Source organism: Megalobrama amblycephala, linkage group LG21 (assembly GCF_018812025.1).
Source record: "Megalobrama amblycephala isolate DHTTF-2021 linkage group LG21, ASM1881202v1, whole genome shotgun sequence".
NCBI classification, from domain to species: domain Eukaryota; kingdom Metazoa; phylum Chordata; class Actinopteri; order Cypriniformes; family Xenocyprididae; genus Megalobrama; species Megalobrama amblycephala.
Genome location: NC_063064.1, coordinates 18856162 through 18879167, shown reverse-complemented (window position 1 = coordinate 18879167; position 23006 = coordinate 18856162). Strand labels below are relative to the sequence as shown.

At 37.5% G+C, this 23006-nt stretch overlaps 1 protein-coding gene across 1 annotated transcript in view; it reads right to left on the bottom strand.

Moving 5' to 3' along the window:
* The window catches only part of ephb2b (eph receptor B2b), an 81399-nt gene that overhangs the window by 9361 nt on the left and 49032 nt on the right, over nucleotides 1–23006 (bottom strand). Inside the window, exons 5-10 of the mRNA XM_048173636.1 lie at nucleotides 9979–10103; nucleotides 8665–8827; nucleotides 6643–6751; nucleotides 6319–6383; nucleotides 3091–3213; nucleotides 2751–2998 (exon numbers count right to left, since the gene is read on the bottom strand). Coding sequence (XP_048029593.1) covers nucleotides 2751–2998; nucleotides 3091–3213; nucleotides 6319–6383; nucleotides 6643–6751; nucleotides 8665–8827; nucleotides 9979–10103 — 833 coding nt within the window. The remainder of the gene's footprint in view (nucleotides 1–2750; nucleotides 2999–3090; nucleotides 3214–6318; nucleotides 6384–6642; nucleotides 6752–8664; nucleotides 8828–9978; nucleotides 10104–23006) is intronic.

Below are 23006 nucleotides of genomic sequence, written 5' to 3'. Positions count from 1 at the left end.
AAGCACTGGACGGTGCATGAAAGAACCATGAGATATCTTCATTCTGTGTCGCATGCAAACCCTTCCTCCTCTGAGCTGCATGTGTCACGCTCAAACCCTTCCCCCATGTTAAGCCGCCTTCATCGAACTTCTCCTCACCCTCCACAGCAATTAAGCACCATCCATTATTCATAAAGCTGAAATCCTTTGCAAATACAGCCTGGCACTCTAATCTGCTCACAGTGTTTGCCTATAGTTTAATTGGAGGGATTCTTCACCCCAAAGTTATTTGGATCTGCAGTCTGAGCAAGCAAACATTCTTTTTATTCCGATTAAATGTGAATTATTCTATCCGTGCCGTTTCTTCTCAGACACGTCTTTGCTGCCGGTTCTGTGAGGCTGTGCTTAACTTTTCAGTTTGACGTTTCTCAAATCTGTTTAAAACTTTCATCTGCATACCTTTTTGAATTTCTCTCTCTTCTTTTGGTTCTTGATCCACCACAAAACAATATTGAAAGTTGGATCAATGCAAGAACGGCAGGTTAGCGTCGAGTCTCCCTCCCTCTTTGCACTGTCTTACAAGAGCTCCATCAGATTCATATTCTAATGCTTCAGCACAAACACACAATGTTGTCATCTGCTGTCATAGTGAGGTGCCACAACAGAGACGTGTTGTTTTCAAAGAATTCAGCGCTCTGTCAGAAATGGATGACAGTCTTGCAAAAACAACACAATTGTGCGGCTGCACAAAGATCTGAGGCGTTTCAAAGCTCTTGCACGCCACCAAACTGACATTATGAGAGCAAAAACACATTCGCTGGTCTTTCTCAAATGTGAATTATAGAATTATGATTTGAACCCAGAGTAAACCTGATGTATGAGGTGTTTGTAGTAATTTTTCACTCTTACTTCTACTAGCATTACCAGGCATCAGTCTTTTCCTCACGCTATGGCACGGTAGGGCATGTGCGTTCTGTCATGGGGTGGGCTGTGCAAGTATAAACACGAGCGAAACAACTGGCTGGCCAAACAGCTAAAATAACATCAGAAACTCACAATTACAGAGGTTAGTGAGAGCTGGATCTGATTGTGGTGAGAAGAAATAAATTCAGTTCACATGTCTAACAAATGGTGGGTCGTTTGTTTCCTGTTTACTCGCCTTCGTTTAAACGGCATAATCATAGAGGTTTCTTGTTTCAGATAATTACACTTCCTGAGCCTAACACCCCGAAAAGCTACGTGTCAAGGATAAAATAAGTTTTCTCTCATGATAGATCAGAGGCAAAGCCTTGCTAATGAGCAAAATAAATCATTCCTTCCCCAAAGATTACATATTTACATAAATCAAAGCCATATTCTCGACGCAACACACAGTGAGGCCAATTAGCAGCGATCAAGGCATCCGGACACCTATTCTATCCACATCAGCTCTGCGTTGAAATCAAATTGACGTGTGCCAGTCATAGGCTGACGGTGGCGTTTTCTTCTCATCCCACACGCTGTTCTGTAAGCGGGGATTTGGATGGTTTTTGTGCTCGGTTAATCATCTGAATGCGTCTACACTAATGGATGCTGTTAAGGGAAACTGCATAGAGATAGAAAGTAGTTTCCTCACGCTAAGTGTTTTCAGATCAAAACACTAAGGGCATTTTTCTTATCACTCTGTGTGTTCTACGATATAGGTCGGAAGCACGTATACCGACTCAGTTTATATGACACACCGCTCATCTAATGCTTGTAATGCAGAGAACGTGGCAGAGAGAGCGTGACCAATGCAAAATGAGGGCATGACTAACCACAGAGCAACGATTCAACGATTTCTTTAAAGAGACCGTCTTAAAGCAAATGTTAGTGTGGCAACCCGTAGAGATGAATGGAAGAATTTTGAGCTTATTACAACAGTCCTACAGCTGGAATCAATACTGAGAGTAGATGTTTGCGGCAGGGGGCAGCTGGGTATTACAGAAAGATCCTGTGGAGAATTACCTGATGGACAGCATGAGAAATTAAGAGTGAACATTTGTATGATGTTCAGCATGCTGATGTAAATACACACCTGCTGATGTGAGATTATCACTTCAATGCAACCGGAATTTGAAGCATGTTTATGTTACTGAGCTTGTGTTAGCATGGGGAAGTCCACATTATTATAGTGAATCAGTTCATTCAGAAGGTCTGTTTCAAAGAACTGGTTAAAAAAAAAAATGATTCACCGATGTGTGCGTCATTGTCCATGAGTGTTACACATATTGCCCTGAACATTTTGGCTTTATTAAAGAACTATGGATGCACAATATTAAAATCCAATAATTATGTAATGGCGAATAAATGATAAATGGTTGACATTAAAATTCTATACTATTTTGTCTACAAAATAAAACACAAAAAACAAAATAGAAAAAAAATATTGTTTTAAATTCTAAAAAAGTGAATTTAGGCAAAACGATATAATGTACAGTAAGAAATATTAAAGATTACACACACACACACACACACACACACACACACACACACACATACATACATATATATATATATATATATATATATATATATGAAGACTTAAGATGCAAAAGCCTCTAAGTGCCATCAAAACATAATATATGCAACTTTATTAAACATAGTTATATATATTTAGTGATAAATTTAAAACATCTTGAAAATATCCATTCATAAACGGTGCATCCCTACAAAGTCAGGTTTTTAAATAAACATTAATTTATCACTGCTTTCAATTAGGTAATATATAGTTTGCATCAACATATCCTCACCCTGAGAAAGGAGTCCAATGAGCCATTCTCCATAAACTCTGTGATGATCATGACAGGGCTGCTCTTGGTCACCACTCCCTCCAAATGGATGACATTGGGGTGATCAAACTGCCCCATGATGCTCGCTTCGCTCAGAAAGTCTCGCCTCTGCTTCTCTGTGTAACCTGACTTCAGTGTTTTGATGGCCACAAACATCTCCCTCTTTCCTGGGAGCTTTAGGTTTCCACTGCACACCTCTCCAAACTCTCCTACAGATAAAGACAAGTGGATCATTTTTTAGGTCAAGGAACAAGAAAAGCTTTATGGTAAAACACTGTTGGATGTTTGGAGGTTTGATTACCCGCTCCAATGACTTGCTCAATTTTCACACACGAGATATCAATCTCTTTTGCAAACTCCCTCACAGCTTCATTGGGGTCTTCGTAGGTAAATGGATCAATGTAGATCTTCATTCCTGGTGACACTTGAAAATAAAAAACAGCTATAATATTTAAAACTAATTTAAAAATACTTTATAAAATACTGTGTGGTAAAACATTAGTGATGTGGGTTTTTGGGAATTTTGGGAATGGCTGGCTTTCCAGTAGCTTTGGATTCTGAGCCTTACATTGGAACAGTTCATGACTGCAGTCAGTGGAGTGTAACAGCGTTCGCCAAGAGAAAGATAAGGCGTTTTAATATATGTATCAGCTCTGGCGTGTCATAGTCCCTGATGGAGACCATTTATCAGCAATTTCCATTGCTGCCAATCAAATGGCTTTTGATTGCAGGTAAATTGGCTTAAGGTGAACTTAAGTGTGTGGGGACTTAAGTCATTCCTGCTTTAAATCCGATTATTCAGCCTCTCGGCTCCAAATCTATCCAAAGGCATTTTAATAGACAGTGTGTTTTCATGCAGCTGGAGAGGTTTTTTATTGGCTGCGCAGATATTTTGGAATTGATAAATGTATTCTCACAACAGACAACGAGAAGATAAATAGAGCAAGAGAAGTGAATGACATCCAACATCAAAGGATTTGTGAATGTCAAACTATAACAAATTCATGAGGTTGTAGTGTATGTGCTACGCTGGAGAACGTTCTTCTGAGCAGAGCTCTCTTTCAAAGTGATAGTTCACCCAAAAATTAAAATCTGTCATCATTTACTCACTCTCACTTTGTTCCAAACCCATGTAACCTTCTTTCCTCTGTAGAGCACAGAAGGATTTTTAGCAGGATGTTGATGCTGCTCTTGTTCCCATTCCCTTTCATGACATGGATATATGCATAACATCTCCCTTTTTTATAGAAGTATAAAGTAGAAGTATTATAGAAGTCGTGTAGGTTTGCAATGACATGAGGGTGAGAAAATGGTGACAGAATTTTCATTTTTAGCGAACTATCCCTTTTTTAAAGGGTTAGTTCACCCAAAAATGAAAATTCTGTCATTAATTACTCACCCTCATGTCGTTCCACACCCGTAAGACCTTCGTTCATCTTCGGAACACAAATAAAGATATTTGGATGAAATCCTCGGTATATGACTCGTCCATAGACAGCAATATAATCAACACTTTCAAGGTCCAGAAAGGTACTAAAGACATCGTTTAAACAGTCGATGTGACTGCAGTTCAAGCTTAATTTTATGAAGCGATGAGAATACTTTTTGTGCTCAAAAACAAAACAAAAATAACGACTTTATTCAACAATATCTTCTCTTCTGTGTCATTCTCATACGTTTTTAAGTCCAGCGCTTCCTGGTTATACGTCCGAACGCCGACTCATTATTGGCCGGCTCCTGCATCAGAATCACACATATGCGACGTGCCGCTCTCGTGATCAGCTTTGGCCAATACTGAGCCGTAATTCAAACGTAAACAAGAAAGCCTTCACTGTGCTTACTGTGTCAACTGTGTAAGGATAATGACTGTTGAATAAAGTAGTTATTTTTGTTTTGCTTTTGCGCAACAAAAAGTATTCTTGTCGCTTCTTAAAATTAAGGTTGAACAACTGCAGACACATCGACTGTTTAAACGATGTCTTTAGTACCTTTCTGGACCTTGAAAGTGGTGATTATATTGCTGTCTATGGACAAGTCATATACCTCTCAGATTTCATCAAAAAATATCTTAATCTGTGTTACGAAGATGAACGAAGGTCATACAGGTGTGGAACGACATGAGGGTGAGTAATTAATGACAGAATTTTCATTTTTGGGTTAACTAACCCTTTAAGATTAAAAAACTGAGTAAGCCAAAGAGAAAGAAAGAGTGAACAAGACAAAGTACAGGTGAGAATTTGAGCACTTTCTTCTTTTCAGCACAAATAGATGAATTCTGACCTTGATTTTCTAGGATTTTCCAGCCCCACACTCTACCAGAAATTATTTCAATAAATACAGCATTTACAGCAGTCCTTTACCACTGATTACACTGCGTAAAAGCTGTTTAAATTGATAAGGGCAAAGAAAAATAAAACTTGAGGAAAAGTGTCAGACCATTTTCATTCAGCAGAGTGAGCAAAAGAGAGATAAACTATAAGCCCTCAGAGAGAGAGAGTGAGCAAGAGCAAGCAACCGAGCTTAGCTTTAAATTATTGCCTCGAGAGAATCTTAAAGATTTATTTCTATAAATGGAACAGCACTCCGAGGCTAAGACGGTATTTACTGAAGTATTGCTCCTTTTTTGACTAATCTTTGATGGATCTTACTAACTTTGAAACACCTGGCACTAAGCTTTTTTTGCATTAGCTTTGTGTACTGCTGTGATGGGAAAATAAACAAGTGGCGGAAAAAGAACTGAGCAAAAGAACAAAGACGAACAACCAAATTGCTCGTAGGGAAAGTGGATAATGCGCTTTCTGATGAGACTTCGAGGGAAACTGGGATTAATATTTCACAGATGAATCTTGAGAAACTAAGGTCTAACTTTGAGACAGATGTGTGTTTGACAGTGGAAGAGATACAGTAGAGATGTGTGAGGTAAGCGTAAGAGAGTGCATTAGTAAGTGTTTGTATGTATGTAACAGAATAAGTATATGAAGTGGATGTATGTAAAATGTTGATGCTTTACTCTCTTAAGGATCTTCAGTGTATTTGTATGCCTGTATGAGATTTTGCTAGCTTGCTGTTTTTGCTGTGTATACACCACCATTCAAAAGATTGGGGATTGTAAGATTTTTGTTTCTGAAAGAAATACTTTTATTTAGCAATGATGCACTAAATGGGACAGTAAAGATTTCTGCATGGTTACAAAAGATTTCTATTTCAAATAAATCTGTTCTTTGAAGAACATGTTTTCAAAATTGATGTTTGTTTTTAAGCACCAAATCAGTATATTAGGATGATTTCTGAAGGATCATGTGACACTAAAGACAGCTTTGCATATCACAGGAATAAAGTAAAATCATTTTAAATTTTGGTTGATTTTACTGTATTTTTGATAAAATGAATGCAGCCTTGGTAAGCATAAGAGACTTCTTTCCAAAACATAAAAAAATCTTACCAACCCAAAACTATTGCATGCCAGCATACAAATTAGATGTATACATAGTGTGTGTGTATATACTACTGTCAAGTCTTAAGTACTCACTGTGGCCACTTGTGTAGTGCTGCAGCTTGTCTGTGTATTCTGAATCTGTTCTCTCGAACCCACGTCTGCAGGAACAAAGGAAACAGCTCTACTTGTACTGTTTAAAAAGGTTCTAATGACATGAAAACAACACTTACTACTGCCCACCATCGTCTTGTTAACACAACCTCGTCATTAGACTTTTTACAAGCTTTGCTGCTCTGTAAATGTCCGCTAATGACGCAAATGAGGACAAAAGTGTGAGATTTTGACATGTTGTTGGTATAATTGGGGGAAACCTATGCTAATGGTTTACATGTTTAAAACACAGCGAGAGGAACTCACCGGTTGCAAACGATGATGATGACCACCACTGCAATGAGAAAGACCAGACCAGCAGCCGCTGAGCCAATGATGAGAGGCAGCTTCTCTTGAATGCTAGTGTTGTACTCCTCTGTAGGTACACACACACACACAAATCTAAAAGTTATCACTTCCTGACAAAACCCAGCAGTGCGTCTCTATATCTGATGCAGCCTGAAGCAAGTTCAGGCTCCACTGAGGCACAGGAGTCTTGCAGTGTATGTCTACACAGGTGAGAGACCCTCACTTCCCCACTTTCACAGTGGGGAATCTGGGACAGGAAGCCCTGTGCAAGATACCTTCAGGCAGACGGGGCTGTACACTTGGACTCCTTGGCTCCAATAGCATATGGGCAGGCGTTGGAGGAAATGTGTTGTGTGGTGTGTGTTGGTGCAAGACAGACGGATTGGGATGTTGGGAAGGCCTGGGGAACTTTCTTTTCGCTTTCTTTCCTGCCTAGCTTTCTGGTTCTCCTCTAGTTGTTTATAATTACAGACTATTCGTTCACAACGCAGACAAACCCCTGGGCTCACTCTGCAACCCCAGAGGCTAAGTACGCTGCTAGCATGCTACCAGATTTTACCACATTTAAACACTTGCTCCGAGCTCCCAAAAGCTGATGTAGTAAGTAAACAAAAACCTGAACTTCATCGGATCTCATGTGAATTCAACTGCACTGTAACTTCCTTTTTAATCGGTTTTAAACTTCTTGGTAAAATCACTCAAAATGAGCGCAGCCTGCTGGCATGACACATCCGTGTTTGGATCACCTTGCTGAGTTGCTGTCTCTCATCATGCCAGGAGAGAGCTCGGGAGGATAGATCAGACTAATTCTAACTCTCCGCTCGTAATAAGCGGCTTAGAGAGTAAGGAGCCATGAGTGAGCAGCTGCCTCTGAATGAGGAGATCTGGGAAGGGCAAAACGACGGGCGGCCATCCAATGACATGTTTCAGCTACCATTCTTCCTCTGCAGAGTTTTGGAAATGGAACAGAATCTAAAAACTGGCCCAAACTACATAAGCAAAACAGTATTATTTTTGGTAACAAATTTAAATGCCCCCTCCCCAACCCACAATATTATTTATATTATTTGTAATATAATAATTACTTATATGTAGTGTATCTTTAACTACAAGTCTTCAGAATATATATACATTTGTTCAAATGTATTTTTTTTTTGGTCCAAGTTATCATTTATACTGTATGTACACTACTGCTCAAAAGTTTGGGGTCACTAAGATTAATGATTTTGAAAGAAGTCTCTTATGCTCACCAATGCTGCATTTATTTGATCAAAAACACAGTAAAAACCGTAATTTACTATGTAAAATAACGGATTTCTATTTTAATACATATTAAAATGTGATTTATTCCTTTGATTGTAAGGATAATTTACTTTTCAGCATCATTACTCCAGTCTTCAGTGTCACATGATCCTTCAGAAATCATTCTAATATGCTGATTTGGTGCTCAAGAAACATTTCTTATTATTATCAATGTTGAACACAGTTGTGCTGCTTAATATTTTTGTGGAAATTTAAAAAAAAAAAAGTTCATAGAACAGCAATTACTTGAAACAGAAATCTTTTATAACATTATAAATGTCTTCTCTGTCACTTTCTTTCAAAAAATCTTACTGACCCCATTCTTTTGAATAGTAGTGTGTGTGTGTAAAAAATTATAATAATAATATTAAAACAATTTACCTACAATTTTCCTTCACATTCTTAATATGCTCCTCATATCTAATCAGAGACATGCAGCAGAAAGAGGACAGAACATTTGGAGACGCTAACTTGGATCATCATTAGACGATTAGATTAGTAGATTAACTATCTGCTTCAGTAAGTCAATTACACACAGGCTTGCTCTAAAGATAAGAAGTGGGGAAATGATGGGCTAAACTATATGCATGTAATTTATTCCTATGAATACCAAATTTGAAGAGGTGATTTTGGATGAAATAAAACACTGTTTTATCATCATTTTGATTAGATATTCACCCTCAGTCATGGTCTGGAAGTACATCTTGCCACTATACCGTCCGAACCCCGCCACCGTACGGGCTCGGACCTGGAAGACGTAGATGCCTCCTGGTTTGAGGCCACGGATGACTGCAGTGTTGGTTTGACTCTTTACTATGGAAGAATTATGCTCCGTCTGGTCCTGAAACAGAGAAATTACAAAAAAAGGGTAAAGACATAAATTTTATGAATCACACTAGAGGACATCACAAGAGACTCAGAAGTGTGCATATGGCTCTCTAACAGGGCTATCTATCTCATCAAGCCCCATCAGGAGAGCTCGACTGAGGGTGCTGGGCAGAGGAACGGTGGCTGACACTTTCAGGCCAGCCACGATTCATTAGTCTGGGCTGAAAGCTGTGGCCACTGTTGTGCCGCTTGAGTGTCTGTTTGTGTAAGCGAAGAAGAGAAAGAGTGATAGTGAATGAGAAGCAGGGAATGTAGAACTCAGTGTGTGTGTATACATGTACTACTTGAGTGCTCCGCTTTTTTCCTGTCAGCTCTATCTCTGAGCTCTGTGATGTGAGCTTTGCTGCAGTGTTTTGCAGTGTTTTGACAGGCGGTCCTCAGCACTGTCTGAGAAAGGAATTATACCGAGGAAAGAGTAAGAACAGGAGCAGAGCCCAGGGGACAGTCAGCTTGTGTGTGTGTGTATTACAAAGAAAGAAAAGACGGAAAGTATCTGTTCAACTATGCGTGCATTTAAGGGTGTGGTTGTCTTATGTGTGTCAACCAGCGCAACAAAGCGAGCGAAACAGGAGACTGAAAGAATATCGGCATACTATATGGGTGTGCGTGTTTCTCAAGCACAAGTTAGCGTGTGTGTTTTCTGTGGCCCGCGCTGACAGGAGAGGAATCTGTAACTGAAATATTTGTTTTACGGCAGTGAAATCTGTGTTATTTTAGCCACTGGTATCCGGATCGTACCACAACAGTCTTTTTCAGAGTGACTGCGTTTGTAATAAAGTTCGACAGAACAGGAATTCGCTATTCATGTCCGACAGCTGCCAAAACCCTCAATTAAACAGCAACTGTACACCAGCAACCATTTTCACAAGGAACTTTAAAACATTAACATAACTGTATATATCTCTTAATTTAAAAAAACAAAACAAATAAAGTTATTACTTTTTATTATTTTAATATTTATTATTAATAATAAATATTTTAATCTTATGCATTTATAGGTCACCCTCACAAAACCAAGAATTAATAAAGCATGCTTCTGAACATGTTAAATGAAGCTACATGCTTTAATGCTTTACACATTACTCAAGAGTGTTTATGTGGTACCTTTTCATAATACTGCAGCTCATAATCGAGTATGACCCCATTGGGCTGGTCTGGCTGGGACCAAGAGAGAGTGATGCTGTCAATGGTGCGACTGACCTGATGCATAATAGACACCGTAGACGGAGCTGGAAAACAAAACAGTGACATGTTATATACAGTATTTAAAGAATGATGCAAAACAAGTTGTGGACATGCTTTATATATAGCGATGGAGTCATTAAAGCACAGATCCTGGTGTGTGATTAAACAGATGTAAATTGCAATGCGCTGAACCACATAAACAAGGTGGAAAAGGGAATTTCCAGGCCAGGCTCTGTCTCCGTCTCACTCATTGGTCATGGTTCCTCAACGTGATGTAATCTAGCCTGAAATCTCTTCTCTTGTTATATTCTCCTCAAAAGGAAGGCAGACTAATTTTGTGGTGTGCTGAAAACAAATAAAACCAGGTGCAATTTCTACAAGTATGGTGAGCACAACTCGCATTTTGTGTCATTGAATTTGTGAATCATACAGTTTATTTTTTATTAGCGTGCTTGGTAATTACGGGGGAAAGAGTGTGAAACCCTTTATTAGTGGCTCTGTTGTGTTGGACTTGTCCAACCTGACTGCTGTACAAAAGAATGTTTCCTTGTTCTTTACCGAAATAAAAGTCCAGGGTGTTCCTAATGGCCATTAAGCATTAGAGCGTGGCATACCGGGTCAGAAAAACTCAATGGAGATGCTCGGGAACGCAGTTGGAGCTGTGTGGGCTTTGAAGAGGCCGGGATTTATGACCACTGCCTTCTCCAAGGCTCAGGCCTGTTAAGACACGGGCCTCTCCTCCGGCACGCAGTTCTCTACGAAAAAGCCACTCTGTGGGAAAGCCCATTGCTACTATCAGCTTGAGCTTTTGGTCTCCGGGGTTGAAGGAGAGCTTAAGTGGCTTATTCATGTGCTTATTTCCCACTCTTGAAAGCCCAGAATGAGTTGTAAATCTGTCTCAAATGCACAGGTGATAGAGACGCTCTCGAGTCCAGTGCTTAGAGCAGAACTGTTCATTTTTAGCAGTTTTTCTCTCTAGGGGTATCACAAATATGAAATCTTGTCATATAGTTAATTGTGATTAATGATTTAATTGTCTGTTTTGTTCATATTACTTAAAGCATAGGCTTAATATACATACACTCATTAAGAAGTAATGTATTCAAATTGAATTTGGAATAAAACAAAACATAACCAAACATTAAAATAAAATACAAATCTAACTTGTCCCCTGTTTAAAATAAAATAAAAGATAAAAAATATGAAATAAAATTTAATTTGTCCAACCTGACTTCTGTACAAAGGAAAGGTCCCCCAAATATTACTAAAACAAAACAAAAAATATAAAAAAAAAATACAAAGATAAATAAAGTAAATTACATCTAACTTGTCACAACTTTTATTACAAAAAACGAATTACTAAAATAAATAAATAAATAAATGGCATATGCTGCCAAATGGCAATTTATGATTGTAATTAAAATAATCTCAAATAATTGTGATCAGGCAATTATGATAATAATATGTTATAATAATTAGGATATTATAATAATCACTACAGGCCTAGTCTGACCTAGCGGGCGTTCATTTATCCAAATATTCTTATTGGAAAACGCTGGCCATAATGCTGAACAAGCTATATACTTGTTGTCCCTGCCAGTAAATAAATGCATGTCAGATGATAATGAATGGCTTCCCAGAACCCCGAGCACTACGGGAGGGCTTGTGAATCCTCGTTCGGTATGCGCTGCCGTGCTCGGTCCAACCAAGAGCTGTGTTCTAAAAGGCAAGCGACCGGCTAGCATCTTATCAACATTAATGCCGGTATGCAGTATCAACTGAGCACTAATAAGGCAAGCAGTCAGGCTTCCACTACAGGGAAGCATACAGGAATATCTTTATACAGGAATATATTATATATATATATATATATATATATATATATATATATATATATATATATATTTATTTATTTATTTATTAGGGCTGTGAATAGATTATTATTTTTCTTCATCGAGACTTATCGTGAAATTAAGCATACACAATTTATCTTGTTTTAACATGTCCATTTTGCCATCATTGCATATATCCAGCAAAGTAAACCATCAGATTGAATTGTGATTTTCACAAAACATGTTTTTTTTTTCAGCTTTTTTCAGGTAAATTTGTAAAAATGTCTTTCCAAACTAGGACACCAAATATTTTTATATAATTCATATATTTATGTGCACCAAAGCACCCATAAAAAAAAAAAAAAAAAATCACAGCAAAAAACAAAACAAAAACGTTTCAGAATTCACAGTGTATAGTATGTGCAACAGCAAAGAGCTTGTTTACATTTTAGACAAGTCAAGTTGCAATACTGAACAGAACCACATGGAGATGCCAAATAAACCTAAACCAACCGCCTTGACCTGCATAAATATGAAGTACATAGCAACATACACAGGACAAATCCAAACATTATCCTGAATGTGTGTGAAAACAACGTGAATGTACTGAAATGTGTCTGTGCATAAATACAATGTGCGATCAGTGCGTCAAGAGAGCTCATACATGATTTCATGCTGATACATGCGCATCAACAAAACGGACTCATGCGTGCTTAATGTACGATTCTTGTACGTCACCGCAATCGTCTTTACTTTGATTGCAATCCTCATCCATCAAAACTTTCAAAGCAAGAAGATGATTTGCTTTATCCAGCCGAGAAACATAGTTTGCATATCATCTGGCCATACAGCGGTGGGATGTTTCAACGTTCCGTTAAGACAGGAACAGCGCGATGCGGGAGGGCTCGCGCTCTTCAGATACAATGAAACAATATGACAGAGAGTTTGTGTTTTAAAGCGAAACAGACACTGGAATGAATAATTCTCTCTGCCATCTCTGATATAATCAGCATGGACTTTAAGATCATCTAACTGCATGACGTAAATTACGTTATGACGCAATTTCACATGCTTCAGTAATTTTTTTTGCGTTAAATATGCGTTAAATTATTTTAACGCGTTAAGGATTTTGAATTAATCGCATGCGTTAATGCGTTAACCTTGACAGCCCTAAAATATATATATGTATGTATGTTTAAATGCTGACATATGTGCTTTGTGCGCTGCATTTACATTGCACCCAGCCTGTCAATTACCAGCTGGTAATCCAATCTGGGCTAATACAAACAAAATTAGAGCATGTACAGCAGCTCATAGGAGAGAACATACGCTGATTTGAGAGAGTTGAGAAGGCAGATTGTTGCACTTTTCCGGTAACTGAGGGATGTTTTCCTCATGCTGGAATGATAGCCTTCTATCACAGAAAGTGCTTCACAGTTTAAACAAAAGGAAAACAGTAGCATTATGGGTAAGAAAGCGACAACTTTAAAACTCTCTTAGTGAAGAAAGTGCACTCACAGTAATGATTATCACAGCTAGTAAAGTGTTTGTTCTGCTTTTGCAGAATTCCAGTGTTTCCACACAATTGCTCTCCATGGTTGTCCACAGCTGATCGGGACTATTTATCTGCAAGCCTAGGTGCTTAAATTTTCCTGGCAGACTCAGTGTTCGGACACATTGGAACGATCACACCATGTGCCGCACGCGGTCTCTGTGCGTGAGGTGCAGAAAACATAAGCATGAGGAAGAGATAACATTTGCATATGAGCGCTAAGGAAAACAACCAGATGGAAGGAACGGTCATGTTTAAAAGTTAGATGGAATAATGATGAGCTTATAGAGTCTTACATATCCAAACAGTTCATTGGTTATTTATTCATCACAGTGCTGGGCACCAACATTTATATGGGCTGTTCTTCTGGACCCAACATGGCAGACACTGGGGTTTTTCCACCCTTTATAACTATTTTGCAATACTTTGAGACTTAAAGGTGCCCTCGAATGAAAAATTGAATTTATCTTGGCATAGTCAAATAACAAGAGTTCAGTACATGGAAATGACATACAGTGAGTCTCAAACTCCATTGTTTCCTCCTTCTTATATAAATCTCATTTGTTTAAAAGACCTCCGAAGAACAGGCGAATCTCAACATAACACAGACTGTTACGTAACGGTCGGGGTGTACGCCCCCAATATTTGCATATGCCAGCCCATGTTCCCAACATTATGAAAGGCATTAGACAAGGGCAGCCAGTATTAACGTCTGGATCTGCACAGGTGAATCAACAGACTAGGTAAGCAAGCAAGGACAATAGCGAAAAATGGCAGATGGAGCAATAATAACTGACATGATCCATGATTACATGATATTTTTAGTGATATTTGTAAATTGTCTTTCTAAATGTTTCGTTAGCATGTTGCTAATGTACTGTTAAATGTGGTTAAAGTTACCATAGTTTCTTACTGTATTCACGGAGACAAGAGCTGTCGTTATTTTCATTATTAAACACTTGCAGTCTGTATAATTCATAAACACAACTTTATTCTTTATTAATCTCTCCAACAGTGTAGCATTAGCCATTAGCCACGGAGCACAGCCTCAAATTAATTCAGAATCAAATGTAAACAATATAACAGTATACAATACTCACATAATCCGACGCATGCATGCCGCATGCATGACGAACACTTTGTAAAGATCCATTTGAGGGTTATATTAGCTGTGTAAACTTTTTTTATGCACTGTTCAAGGCAAGCGCGAGCTCCGTGGGCATGGAGCAGGAGAATTAAAGGGCCAGTAGCCCTGAATCAGCTAATTTATAATGATGCCCCAAAATAGGCAGTTAAAAAAATTAATTAACAAAAAAATCTATGGGGTATTTTGAGCTGAAACTTCACAGACACATTCAGGGGACACCTTAGACTTATATTACATCTTTTTAAAAAAAAGTTCTAGGGCACCTTTAATTCTTTGCTATATGCCAGTATATCTTAACTTCAACGTCTAACAGATCCATAATAAATAATATTCTGGGTTTACCAAGCTAATTCCACTCATATAAGTTTATTGGTCTGTAATGGGGCATTAACTTGCAAACACAAAAAAGCCAATTCTTAAGCTCTGATCCAACTGAAGTGCCTCTTAGCCATTATAACTACAGAAAGCCACATCATGCTGGTTTCTTTCTTAGAATCCCAACAAATACTACACCCAAAATTCCAAACAATAAAATGCAGAGATTGTGAAAATTTTTTTCCATATGTTAATCAACACTTCATAAAAGATGTTTGGGGTTAGTAAGATTATTATTTTTTTTTTAAGAAAATAATACTTTTATTCAGCAACGATGCATAAAAATACATCAAAATGACAGTGAAGACTCTGACATTATTAGAAAAAAAAAAAATCTTTCAAATAAACACCATTCTTTTGAACTTTCTATTTATCAAAATATCCTGAAAAATGTATCATGGTGTCCACAAAAATATTAAGCAGCACAACTGTTTACAACATTGATAATAAGAAATGTTTCTTAATTCCAAATCAGCATATTAAAATAATTTCAGATGGATCATGTGACACTGAAGACTGGAGTAATGATGCTTTGCCATCACATGAATAAATTACATTTTACAATATATTAAAATAGTTATTTTAAATTGCAATAATATTTCATTCACAATATTACTGTTTTAACGGTACTTTTGAACAAATAAATTCAGTCTTGGTGAGCATAAAAGACTTGTTTAAAAAAACACTTTTGAATGGCAATGCAAAAAAATATGAATTCAATCAAGCATGTTTTAATAAAGTGATCATTTACATTTATTAATTTACATAAAATGCCTACACACACACACACACACACACACACACACACACATACTATGTCAGAGTAAGTGTCACCTGAGAATCAGTTCTTAATTATAGGTGTGGAATGAGTGACAATTAGTGACAGGGTGAACAGCGAGTGAGCAAAGAACCAAAAGCTCAGCCTAATCATCATATAAAAGTCTCTGACTGCTGTGGAATGTCCTCGCAACTCCATTGGCTCTCCGCTACGGGTCTATATAATAGGTTTGGAAGGCATGTGGATCTCATTTGTAGCAGAGTTGTGGTGTGGAAGAGCGACGTAGTGATTTGGTAAGGTTGGTAGAAGTAGCCCTTACAGGTCAGCGCTTATAAATTTCATCCACCCCCGTCAACTCCCCGAGCCCCTTTTACGGTAAAACTTCCCCACAGCAAGCTTTTCCCAGCACAATCTGACAGCAGCTGCTGTTCCTCTACCGCGCAGGACCATAGAGTGCGAGTATTCCCTATTTACGAGACTCAGGTCCAGAGAGAGCCAGAAAGGAGGGGAAGAACCCACTGCATTTGCATGTATCTTTTAGCATGGTGTACGACCTAAAAAAAAAAAAAAAGGCAGAGAGAAACAGTGCGTCTGGCAGGCGTCCCTATTTCCCATCTGTATTGGATTGAGGGTTTTATGTCTCCACAGAGTTTCCAGTGCCGTAAAGCAGCACACCCCCTTTTCAGTTCATCAAGCTTTAAACCATCTGCACTGGAAAAGATTGAAGCATTAATGTACTCGTATACACACCATAAGCTAATTCAAAAATAGGCACTTCAGCGTCTTAAGAAGATTGCAGACACTTACAGAGAGTTTGAGTCTAATCTGAAACCCTCTGCATGGTTTTGCTGGAACTCTAGTGTTTAGAGAAAACCTGAGCATGTCTGCAAATGGCAGCTGTCCAATGACATGCGTTAGCATTCCTTCTTTTATGCATAGATGCATAGTCAATATGATGTATGTAGACAGATCTTGTGATCTTCACGGACAACCAGAGGACTGTTGGCACATCACATCTAAACAAGGGAACCTGTTCAACTCTCGCTCTTTCTGTTAACAGAGAGGAGGACAAATTATATTAGAGCTCACAATTGTGTTATCCTGCCATGACTTATTTGGGTCAAGACTTAACACAAGAAAAGTGAGCTAATCACGTGATCCCAAGCCGGTAAATGATTTTAGCCTAGGACTTTGAACCAAAAAAGTAACCTAGGGAATCAAATGAAACACAGATATGGATTTTTTTTGTAAAGTCCCTCAAAAATCTATACATTTATGCAACATTTTAATTTGCATATTATCTGTGTGATACATTAAGATACAATCTGTAATAAACATTCAAGTTTTAGCTAGTATTCTTTTAGCAGAAGTTTGGATAGATGCGTAAATTTTGGACACATTGATCTACAACGTAAACATTATTGCGTATATTGCACATTTTAGATCCCTAAACCCTACCTCCAATCCTAAACAAAACCATTTTACAGAGAATATAAAAAGAATATATAAAACATAATGAACAGACATATGTTGGCATACACATACAATGACATTTTATTAACAATATAGAATGAAAAAGATATTTTGAGCTGAACATCCCACTCCTTCCCCTAAACCTAACCATAACTATGTCTTTAAAATATGTGTAAAGAAAAACATAACAGACAGACAAGTGTAATCACAATAATTTACTGCAAAAATGTCAAAAGTGGTACCAAAAGTAGTTGAAATGACGATGTGTTGCATTTGGTCACTGCTGAGAACGGAGATGAAGATCACTGAATAAAGGCTTGAATTTGGGTCTGTTCCTCGCAATCGTATAAATTCTGAAGATCTGGATTACAGAGCACGAATAAAACTGATTACTTTTGTGATTTTATATTATGTTTTTGGTGTATTTTATGGTTCTATTGTCAGTCACAGCACAGGACTATACTAAGAAAACGCCAAACAAAATAAAAAAATACATGATAGGTAATGGTTACAGAAATGCTATTCATTTTAAAGTTTTAATGTGTAGTATTTAACATTATGTAATTTTTTGAAACAAGTTAACAGCAGAAGACACACAGAACAGAAGGAAATATTATTTCACAAGTAAATGAGTAAACTGCGTTTAATAAATGCGATTGAAAACAATGTCATATGACAACTGAATACAGTAGAATCAAAATATTAATTCCACAATTTCAATACTAATAAATAAGGATTGTATAAATATTTTACATTAAAATTGTATGTTTCAGTGTCTATGCAAATGTAAGTAAATGTACGTGGTGGCAGTACCACACTTTACATAAAAATACATATGAATACTCATTAGACCATGTTGCATAATCATGTGATACTGAGAGCTGAACAAAGTACCTGACAGAGTGTCCACATTACGGAAATCACTTATATCGTAGGGCTGCAAAACAAACCTTAATATCTTTGTCACTCTGCACATAGCTTTGACGTATTCTCTTTCTGTACGTTATCACTTCCGACACACTTTGTAGGTGAATGCAAAGGAATGAAAAACAGAAAAATGCAACAAATTTATTTTCTCACTATTTAAACTACTCATTCACCTCACTGGGTTTTGGTATTTTAAATTTGTATTTTTAAAATTCAATAAACTATCATCCAAAGGATTGAAGTTATTAAGATTTTTTAAAAGTTTTTGAAATAAGTATTTTTTTGCTCACAAAGGCTGCATTTTTTTGATCAGAAATATAGTGAAAACAGTAATATTGTAAAATATTACAATTTAAATGCTATTTTTTTAGCAACCATTACTCAAGTCCAGTCCAGTACGGTGTCACATGATCCTTCAGAAATCATTCTGATATGTTGATTTGGTGCTCAAGAAACATTTCTTATTAATATCAATTTTGAAATCAGTTGTGCTGCTTAATATGTTTGTGGAAATTGATACCTTTTTTCAGGATTCTTTAATGAATAGAATGTTAAAAGAACAGCATTCATTTTAAAGTGGTTTTTTTTTGTTTGTTTGTTTGTAACAATGTAAGTCTTTACTGTACTTGATGTATTGAATATGTTCTTGCTATTAATTTAGTAATAAAAATACATACTGAACCCAAACCTTTGAACAATACTATATATGAACAGTTTTTAATGACCTATAACACAAAGTGTATTGTGATGTTTTGACCTTGAAATGTATGTGCAAGGAGTATCAATCAATCAATCAATCAATCAAATTGACTGATTTGATTTGATTGATTTGCAAGGAGTAGAAGAGTAAATAAAAGAAATGAAGCTGAGAGGTCTTAGTTGGATAACGCCTCGAATTTAAAGGGTTAGTTCACCCAAAAATGAAAATTATGTCATTAATGACCCACCCTCATGTCGTTCCAAACCCATAAGACCTCCTTTCATCTTCGGAACACAAATTAAGATATTTTAGATTTAGTCCGAGAGCTTTCTGTCCCTCCATTGAAAATGTATGTACGGTATACTGTCCATGTCCAGAAAGGTAATAAAAACATCATCAAAGTAGTCCATGTGATATCAGTGGGTTAGTTAGAATTTGTTGAAACTTTATTCAGCATTGTCTTCTCTTCCGGGTCTGTTGTCAATCCGCGTTCACGACTCCGCAGTGATGCTGCTTGTGACAGCGGTTGCTGCTGTGTAGGAGCTTCTTCCATCGCTCTTAGTTCTTCGTCCGTGTATTCGGGTTCAAATAAATATGGCTGAGCAAAAAAATGCAAGTCTTCCTCTGTGTCGAAATCCTTAGACATGTTTGCGAAGGTTGTTTTGTTTACAGCGTGCGTCTCCCTCAGACTGTAAATGAAGCTCGGGCGCACACGTCAGCAGCGTCTTATGTCAGGAGCATCACTGCGGAGTCGTGAACGCGGATTGACAACAGACCCGGAAGAGAAGACAATGCTGAATAAATTTGTTATTTTTGGACCAAAATGTATTTTCGATGCTTCAAAAACTTCTAACTAACCCACTGATGTCACATGGAATACTTTGATGATGTTTTTATTACCTTTCTGGACATGGACAGTGCACCGTACATACATTTTCAATGGAGGGACAGAAAGCTCTCGGACTAAATCTAAAATATCTTAAACTGTGTTCCGAAGATGAACGGAGGTCTTACGGGTTTGGAACGACATGAGGGTGAGTCATTAATGACATAATTTTCATTTTTGGCTGAACTAACCCTTTAAGGGTCATCAAACAGCCGTTTCATACAAATTACACTGGACATTTGTTTATGCTTCTTGTTCTTTTTTTTATATTTACCAAAAACACAGTTAACTTTTCCACTTCCAGCAATAAATCAACGTCTAATTGAGTCTGTGCACCCGGCACTGAAAAATACACTGTTCTTTGTGAATATTATTAGCCTTGATTAAACAACAGTGATTTAAACACCAAATCACTGTTGTATTGTATTTACTGTTGTTAGATGTATGAGCAGAATATTTTCAACCATCAAAGCCTTTGTAATTGGCAAGACTTCAAATTTATGACAATAATGCACTTATATTGTAGTTTTTTTTCTGTACACATGCATAATGAAATGGATATTTTATGCACTGCTCACTGCATAGTCAACAGCTCCTGCGGCCTGCCCTGCATACTTATGAAGGCCTTTTCCCTGGCTAATGCAAATGAAACAACTTTTACTTTCCTCCAATGACACCTGATATGATTAGTATGCAACAGCATGTGACAGGACGAGTGCTGTGATTTTGGACTTTGCCAGTGCTCCAGGTGTCCGGCGCAGTCTCCTGCCCGGCTGCCCCCTGACCCCACCTGGCACCTTCCATATGTGCCCTCTCTGCCACCTTCTGTCACAGTGCTCCCACCCGGCCACCTCCTTTATATTTGTGATGCACGGCATGAAAAGGGCAGCCTTCTCGGGGAAAGATCCATGTCCGAGGTGGAAAAAACCCCCAGCAGGCTAGCTCTTCTGCATTACAGGTGGTAATCGACATCCATCTGAAAGCCTCACTGAAGTGAGTCCATATTGAATACAGATATGAATGTCTCTCTCTGCAATAAGGTCAAGACAGTAAAATACAAGCGTGCACTTCTCAATTACACGGCAATAGAATCATCTACACTCTGTATCGCCACTTTCTCCAGAGGCTGCCGGTGGCATCATGGTCTCTGGTGGCCCGACAGGAGTTTGCCAAAGCAATTCTGAAGATAATTAAGTCATAAATCTTCCACCAGCACCCGAAAGCGCCCGAGCCAGATTACCAGACCCAACTCTGCATAATGTAATTCAGTAATACAATGATTCCCCCATCTGATAAGGAACCAATTCATTTCCTCAGGTATTAAGCAAAGCCTGACACATGTGGTACTGCTCACCTTGGGCTAATGAAATGGATAAACAAACAGTAGCTGGAGTGTATAATGCTGAATGACGCAATAGAGTACAGAGTGAGCTGGCAGACGGAAACAGCATATGGGTCGGCCGTTTATCTGGGTGCGGCAGACTCTCACGCAGAAACCTAATGGCCGGGAGCTAATGTTGCCAGGAGTTTGCTGTGATGGACAACAACTGTTATGCTCAAACAGTGCGTCAGACTGGAAACATGCTAAACAAAAATGGAATATAAAGAAAAAATGACCATCTGTAATAACAACAACAACAAAAAAAAAGAAGCTTTCATTAACTTACAGGAGTGCACTATTAATATATTAAATATGTTTCACCAATTTATGTAAAAGTTTAAAACAGAAATTTCATAAAAAAATTAATAACTTTAAGTAACCACTGAGGTTCATTCTCGTGTGTTACGCAGGATGTTTGAGCTTCCGGAAGAAGTTTGTTCTTGTGCGTTATTCAGGTTCAGTTGAGCTTCTGCTTATATTTGCTGATCAATGATTACATGTGAGTAAAAGCCTAAATTAAATCTGTTCATCATTTGGACTAAACCGCTCGATTCATATGGATTAGTTTTCCGATCTCTTTATGATCTTTTTGAAACGTCAAAGTGGTAGTTGCAAAGGCAGTCACTGGAGGGTCAGACATATCTCAGATTTCATCAAAAAGATCTTCGTTTGTGTTTTGAAGATGAACGAAAGTCTTATGAGTTTGGAACCACATGAGGGTGAGTAATTAATGACATAATTTTCATTTCGGGGTGAATAAAGCATAAAGTGTCAACATGTCTAAGTTGAAATGGCCAATTTTTTGCAAATTTATTTATACCAAGATTAGTGGTTCTAAACTAGTTTTGCTTCAGGGCCCACATTATATAATGGACATCAAGTGGTGAATTAGCATAGTACTTAATTTTTTTATTAACATAAAAATGTCTTTACAAACGAACAGTGTGTTTATTTATACTGAGTTCAAATAGCCAACAGCTAACCAAGGTTTTTTCTCTAACTCCACCCACCTATACTTTGTGTGAATAGCATTTATCAGTATTTGCTGTAAACAACTGACAAATATATTAACAAAAGGAAATGCTTTCTCCTTTTTTAAAAGTTAATGAGTATATTTATTTTTCTAACCAAGTAATTAATGACATAATTTTCATTTCGGGGTGAACTATCCCTTTAATTGCAGTATTATGAACTAACAATAAATAACCTTTTGTTTTTACAGCATTTAGGCTCTAGGTTATTGTTAATTTATAAATGTTAACATTAAAATATGAAAATAATAATTAACATTAACCAAAATTAATAAATGCTGATATTGTTCTCTAACATTAGATGTATTTAAATTCTATATATTACAACATTCACTTGTGGCTATTTGTTAAATGTTTTTATTATTATTATTTTTAAATATACATTTATTAAATGTGGTTAATTTGTTTTATAACATTATACAATATTTGGTTGATTCATAAAACCATCATTAAGCAATTTTATAAATATCTCTGTTGCAGTATACAGTGCTGAGGGACGTAAAGCTCAACCACATGAGGCTTATTGAATATTGTTGACAGAATTGTTGATTTCTTTTAGTTTCCGTTCATCCATCTCTGCACTGGGAAGAACAGCAATACATATAAAGTGCAGCTGACTGAGCCATGTGGCTCTATTTCTCTCCTTTCATGGGAAGAGGTAAGTTAAACGACCCCTTGAGTGGCACTTGCCAAGTGCTTCCCAACTCTAGGCAAATCACAAATTGCAGGCGATCTGTCACACACTGCTCTAATAAAACTTCCAGAGAGAGGGAGACCCGAGTGGATGTTTTCTATCCTAGCCCTGATAAATGCTGGTCTCAAATGTGTGTGTTAGGGTAAAGTGAAGGGCCTGGAGTCAGTTTGG